At 36.4% G+C, this 7,359-nt stretch overlaps 1 protein-coding gene across 4 annotated transcripts in view; it reads right to left on the bottom strand.

Annotated features, from left to right (window-relative positions):
• Positions 1 to 333: 333 nt before the first annotated feature.
• The window catches only part of MSL2 (MSL complex subunit 2), a 38,970-nt gene continuing 31,944 nt past the window's right edge, over positions 334 to 7,359 (bottom strand). For 3 of the 4 annotated variants that reach the window (XM_032869643.1, XM_032869645.1, XM_032869642.1), the window contains one exon: positions 334 to 4,252. In XM_032869643.1, the coding sequence (XP_032725534.1) occupies positions 2,661 to 4,172 (1,512 nt within the window). In that variant the 5' untranslated portion in view covers positions 4,173 to 4,252 and the 3' untranslated portion in view covers positions 334 to 2,660. Of the gene's footprint in view, positions 4,253 to 5,132; positions 5,292 to 7,359 lie in introns of those variants that run through there. The other variant, XM_032869644.1, reaches the window with a different exon arrangement.

Here is a 7,359-nt window from a genome sequence, read left to right as displayed (position 1 = left end):
CTTACTGAAGCTAACCAAAAGGATAAATCGCCAGTTCTGACACTTCTATCATGATTATGTATGTTAACAAAGACTCAAAAGAACAAATGAAAATGTGTCATATTAGAAGTTGTTATTGTTTTGATGGTTTCAAATCCTGATAAAGTAAATCCAGTTACTGCAGTAATAATTTCTCAATCATCCCTAGTTAGCCATTAGTCAGCATTCCTAAATAACTCATGGTATAAAGAAAAACAATGCAAAAATCAAGGCACTGTAATTATTCTTCCCCAAATGTATATAATATAGGCCATTCAGAGCATACTATCCCAAACTCCTCAGTATTCTACAACATAGAATTAGAAAACTAACATTTATTGATAGATTTAAGGTGTAATACAGGTTTCCAAAAATGTGGCAGTGAGAATACCAGCATAAAAAAGAGAAACTTGTGCTAAAAACAACCTGAATTAACCATTGGCAATATTACATAACAATCAAGGCCCTCACATACTAATGATTTCTGATTTGTCTATATTGCCAACCTCCCATGCATCAAAAAACACAAAACTAAAATTATCAAACTTGGGAAGCAATAAAGTACTCTATGAATTTTAAGATCATAATATTAGGAAAGTTTGGGAGATTTGCAAAATATATCCTAATCATCCATGTGTACAATCTCATTTCTAGTCATTTCTGCAGTGATCATTAGTGAATAAAGAACAGATTTACAAGTTTATATAGCAGGGCATCTGGGTTTAACACAAAACTGTTACAAACTTTAGGCAAATACATGTTTCATAAGACACGGCTAACACTTAGAGGAATTAAATAAAATTCCAAAACTTGGAAAGCAAATAAAGACAAGACAACTAAGAAGCATTTTCCACCATTTACTCTTGTTATCAAAAATAGTTCAACTCTTCTTGCAAAACAAAAACAAAATAGTACATACTGGACACATACATCACATTTTTCTTCCTATGGCTTTAGCCCACCCCCACCCCACCAAGAGAGACAAAAAAAAAAAAAAAAAAAAAGAAGAAGAAGAAGAAAAAAAAAAAGCAAAAAAAAAAAGCCCAACAACAACAAAACAATTCTACCTGACCACATTCACAGAAAATGACACCAGGATACACTACAAAACAGAAGGAGGTGTCATCTGCTCTGTGTCCAAAGGTTTCTTCTCCATGTCTTGTACTAGGTGAGTAACCATCATTGAACATGCTGTGTGCCAAATCAAAACATAACTTCACTTCAACATATGTCAGATCTCACGAGAGATGGTGAATGTAGTAGAAATTGGAAATTTTCCAGCAGTATTTTTCTTTAAATAAGCACTGTCAAAGCTGCAATTCTTTTAAATCATAAGGTCGTTTCTTTACAACCTAGTCAGTCCTTGTTTTATCTGGGCTGTGCTCTTTCAAGCAACTGACTAGATTACCCTTCAACAGAATGTTTGTGACTCACTTGTCTTCCCATAAAAATTAAAGGGAAGCCATGAATTTAAACTGAAACACAGTTTGTGCTTTACATGCAAAAGAGCATTCTAAAGAAAATCCTCCTAGCTTCAAACCTACATAAATGCACAGGCTTCATAAAAATCTATTTTTTTATTTGGCCTCTATTAAGAAGCCCTCATAATGAATAGCACCCCAAAAAAGAGAAAAGGAGCATATTCAAAATAAAGTCTGTGAAACTATTAGAAGAAACAAACAAAACAAAACAAAAAAAAAATCAAAGAAGTGGCCAATAGCAATAAATATACCACATAAACCTGGGTAAGTTTGGGGGCATTATTTCAAAATTATTTCAAATAAATCCCAATTTCTAAATAAAAATTTTTATAATTTTTTAAAAATTGTCACATCCTATAGTCTAAATTCAATTACCTTCAGAATAAAACTGCTCTTCTCCACTTCATTTATCTAATTAGAACATGCTAAAAGTGAAGGTTTTCCAATTTTTTTTCCCTAGAAATGAGTCAGACTAACTATAAAAGTTATTCAAACTCAAAAGGGTTTTATCGCATAAACAGCTAAACATCTGCAATCTTGACAGAATTTGTTCACTTTAAAAGACAGATTTCAACATTCTAATGAGGGGCAAATTTTCTTTCATAATACTGCTGATTTAAGAACTGCTACATACACCAGTAGCCAATTTTCATGATCAGAAATGGTATTATGTCAGCACAAAGGTTGAGCTGGACACATCAGCTTTTCAACAGGAGGAGCATCAATGGCATCTGAAGGCAGCACTGAGTCCCCTGAACTAATGGCTACTTTTTCACAAAAAATCAGCACAATCTTTTTGGACTGACTAGATACCACTTCCTTACATTTAATCATAAACTTTGATTATGCACAAAGCATGACCATAAACAATGAGGTTAATGTTATTTTCCTTGCCAAAGTTCATTTTGTATAAATCAGTTGCATCAGCATTTGTTCTCAAACTATGAGGTTCTGTAAGAACTAAGGACATATAGTTGTAGGGTTACTCCTCCATTATCTGCAAACTATTTCCCCGACACTAACACATATAACTTAGCAATGAAAACACTTGATACAAGTGATCTATATGCAGGAGCTCCGGCAAGTTAAACCAACAAAACCATAGCTGCCGTAAAACTGTAGCTATTTCCCTACCAGAGGTAGGTTTAAAGACCCACTGATTTAACAGTCGAATCTCATGTCTATAGCTTCATCCAAACTTTTATCATCATGTGTACTGGCAGCTAAAAACGTTGTTACTGGGGACCCTGTGACATTAATTACACTGGTGCTGGTACTAGCATTGCGCACAGCAATGCTAGTCACATTAATGCCCAAAGTGAGCCTGGTCTGCTCCAAGGCCTTTTCTGGCACAGCAAATGCCTCCAGCTTCTTCTCCCCATTGGCCATATAGGAGTTTTGGCAGCCACGACATATACAATCTAAGCAGGCTTTGCGGTTAGAGTAGCAAGGGCAGCGTTGGCCGCGGCATGTAAGAACACTTGGATTTTGAGTAGCACGCCCACATTTACACCCTTTCTTTTCCTGGGGTTTTTTATACACAGTCTTGGTAGGACTTCCTGGCATAAAATGGTGACTAGGAATCTTTTCCTTTACAGTTTTGTCTTTTTTAAGAATACCTGGCTTGGTTTTAGAATGAGATTTCTTGGATCCGTGTTCATGACTCTTTTTCATGCTTTTAGTAGATAAAAGTACAGTTTTGCTGATTTTGGGTGTTGTGCCTCCATTGGGAACAGTTGCTATAGGTTGAAGAGAAATTTTGCTCTCCCGTTTCACTGTCACAGGGGCAGATGCCCCCAACGTTGGGCCTCGGATAATGGTAGAAATTGGAAGTGGCTGAACTTTCTCACTGTCACTTTCTGATCTGGATCGTTTTCTATTCAATTTTGCTACTTTTGGAGTTGCTGCTGTACATGATAACCCATGAAGTGCAGGACTGGTGGACATAAAAACATTATGGCTAAGAGACTGGGAAGAAAGCTGCAGAAAAGGTCCATTGGAGACAGTGGCTTCCAAGTTGGGCTGCAAATTAGGGCAACAAACCTCCGTATTTGAAACAGTTTCTAAGCTGCGGAGCACTTCCTCAACACTCAGTAATAGAGAGTCTCCAGGTTTTATATCTTCACTGAAACTGCAGATATCAATGCCTGTGGAGCATAAGTCAGTGGCTACTGTGTCACAGACAGGTGGCAAGCTGTCAGACAGATCCTCAGTTTTTATGTCAACAGTGTTACATACATCAATTGTGTTTGAATGTTCAGGTGAAGGAATATTTATACCAAATCTATCTATTGAAAGCCCATTATAAGTAGGCAAACCATTGATAACAGAACTGCCAATAGCAATGCTGAGGGTGCTTTCAGATATTGGAGATAAACTAGCTTGAGGATCAGCTGTGGGTTCTGAGGTTGAAGGTAAAGGGGAATGTGTTAAACACAAAGTAAAGGATGAATCTGAGGGTTTTTCTGTCTCCTCACAAAACAATGATCCATCATTAAGCAAAGCCAAAATATCCGAAGAACAGTCGACTGCTTCTATTATATCCCGTGCCAATGTAGTCTGTGTGATATATTCGCATAGTTTTTTGTAGCAGTTCACTAGGATGCTTAACTGCTTGTTTTCCTCAAATTGCTCATAGTCTTTGCACCAGCTACATGAAGGTTTCATCATCATTTTCTTGCCTTTACAAGGTTTGCAGACATAATGTTGGCAGGTGGAGTTGGTGGGTGCGATAGGATCTTGTAGCAAATGTCCTAAGAGGGAAAAAGGAGGAAAGCAAAGATTTTAGTAAAATAAATATACAATTTCATACACTGAAGTTAAGGTGAGATTATAAGTAATCTATTAAAATTGAGATGGGTTAAACTCACTAGACCAGATAACAAAAAACATTATCTTACAGGAAACGGAAAAATACTCAATAGTGCGCTTCACTTCTATTCCCCATTCCTTTATCTCAAACCAGAATCTTCCTTGATTCTGTACTTCTCTCCCAAACGGTATGTTCTGGTCCACTTTCTTATCCTCCTCTCCAAAGGCTACAGAGATGTGAAAGTCAGTCACCAAAAGCACGAACTTGGCTTAAAACCCTTAGAACCTAAACCAAACACAACACTGTAATGCTACCATGTACTGGCAAAATCATACTGTTTATTTTGTATTAAACACTGGGAAAAAAATATGAATAAGAGACACTTAGTCCCTACCCTCTTAAACATAGTTTAAGGGTATTAATCAGTACAAAGTCATCTTCACCCAAAAAAAAAAGTGTAACTCCAACCATTTTATTATATATACTAATTTAAAACTGAGAAGACTGAAATGTTATGGTGAAAAAGAACTATGTTCATTTATCTAAAGAAAAAAGGGAGTAACACATGATTAAGACTCAAATTCTCCTACAGAAAGTCAAAATGCAAGGACAAAAAAGAATTGTTTAAATGTATCAAAAAGAAAAAAAAGGGCATACTACCAGATTCCAATTCTTCTGACAAAATACAAAATGACCCTAGTCATAAACCGCAAGTATCCGAAGTAGAACAACATCACATAAAACTGAAAATGGTCTCCCAAATTATAAATGACCCGTGTAGATTATGTAACAGGAAAGAGAAAACAACTAGATCCAGTCACTATTTCCACTCAACTCCACAAAGAAGCAATGGTTCTTGGTTCCAAATTCAGGACAAACAGTTAGTAATAAACTCAAAGTAGCACCTGTTTCTCATACAAAATTATGTAGTTAGTGAGACTCTGGCATGGAAAAGAAGATACCTCAGGCTACAGCCAAGTGAAATCAGCAAACCCTCTCCCTTAAAAGCCACTATAAACCTGCAAACTTTTCAGAAAACGAGTCATTTTCATAATCAAAGACAAAACCATTTGATAAGCATTTATATGTTTGAGAAACTGCTCAATTTCAAGTAACAACAGTGAGAATCTGTGGTGGCCCAGTCTGGGGCTGCCCAGTTTTCCCCTTCCATTCAGTTCCATCAGTGTTACCCTGAAGACCAGAAGCTGCTGTGACAGAAGGGAGCTCACTCCATTTAGTGCAGAGAATGATGCAGAGCCCCAAAAACATGATCACTGAAAGTGACTTCTCAGAGGCTAGCCAGCTGGAGAAGGCAAAAAGCTCAGTTCTTACTAGCCTGAGGTTACACAAGCCCACATTAAACAGGCCACAAACAAGAAGACAATCTACCTCAAGTTGATCTATAAATTCAATGCCATCTTTATGAAAATGCCAGTGTCTTTTTAAAGAAATTTACTGATTCTAAAATTCTTATGGAATCAGAGGACCTAGTATAGCCAGAACAATTAAGAGAGCAGATTTGGAGAACTTATACTATCAAATTTCCAAATCATCTTTAAAGCTACAGTAACCAAAACAATGTGGCAATGGCAAAGGATAAACATACAAATCAATAGAACAGAACAGAGAGCACAGAAATTCTTACATTTACAGTCTACTGATTGCTGTGATGCGTGCCCAGATAATTCAACAGGGAGAGAGTATTTTCCACATCACGTTGGACAATTTGATACCCAAATGCAAAAAAAAAAAAAAAAGTAACAACAACAAAAAACAAACAGGAAAAAAAATATCCAAAAACCCAACAACTACTTAGATCCTTACCTCACAATATGCACAAACATTAACTCAAAACGGATCGCAGACACCTTATATATAAGACCTAAAGTTCTAGAAGAAAAACACAGAAGAAAATCATGACTTTGGGCCAGGCAAAGTGTTAGATGTGACATCGATGCACAATCTGCAAAAGGGAAAAAGTTATAAAGTAGATTTCCACAAAATTAAAAATGTGTGCTTCAAAAGACACCATTAAGAAAACAAAAAGATAGGGGTGCCTGGATAGCTCAATCAATTAAACATCTGCTTTCAGCTCAGGTCATGATCCCAGAGTCCTGGGATCAAGCTCTAAGTCAGGATCCTTACTCAATGGGGAGTCTACTTCTCCCTCTTCCCTGGGCCTGCCCCTCTGCCTGCTTGTGCTTGCTATAAAATAAATAAATAAAATCTTTTTTTTTTTTTTTAAAGAAAGAAAAAGAAATAAAGAAAGAAAAGAGAAAATGAGAAAGATAATCCACAGTATGGGAAAAATATTTGCAAATCACTTATCTGATAAAGGGCTTATAACATGACATATTAAAAACACTTCCTACAAATCAATAAAAAGACAACTCAATTTTTAAAGTGGGCAAAAAAAAATCAATCAGTGTGATAGAACACATTAATAGGAGAGACAAGAACCATATGGTCCTCTCAATTGATGCAAAAAAAGCATTTGACAAAATATAGCATCCTTTGCTGATTAAAACTCTTCAGAGTGGAAGGATAGAGGGAAATTCCTAAAAACCATCTACAAAAAGCCCACAGAGAACATCATTCTCAATGGGGAAAAAAGCTGAGAGCCTTTCCTTCCCTTAAGATCAGGAACAATGACAAGGATGCCCACTCTCACCACTACTGTTCAGTATAGTACTAGAAGTCCTGGCAACAGCAATCAGACAACAAAAAGAAATAAAAGGTATTCAAACTGGTAAAGAAGAAGTCAAATTCTCTCTCTTTGCAGATGACATACTTTATGTGGACAACCCAAAAGGCTCCACCCCCAAATTACTAGAACTCATACAGCAATTCAGTAATGTGGCAGGATACAAAATCAATGCACAGAAAATCAGTTGCTATCCTATACACTAACAATGTAACTGTAGAAAGAGAAATTAGGGAATTGATTCCATTTACAATAGCACCAAAAACCACAAGATACTTTGGAATAAACCTAACCGAGGAGGTAAAGGATCTATACTCTAGAAACTACAGAACACTTATGATAGA

The sequence above is a fragment of the Lontra canadensis genome, unplaced genomic scaffold (genome assembly GCF_010015895.1).
Source record: "Lontra canadensis isolate GAN:19392208 unplaced genomic scaffold, GSC_riverotter_1.0 scaffold38, whole genome shotgun sequence".
Lineage (NCBI taxonomy): Eukaryota > Metazoa > Chordata > Mammalia > Carnivora > Mustelidae > Lontra > Lontra canadensis.
Note: the sequence above shows the minus strand (reverse complement) of the source record. Positions and strands in the feature narration are given on the sequence as shown.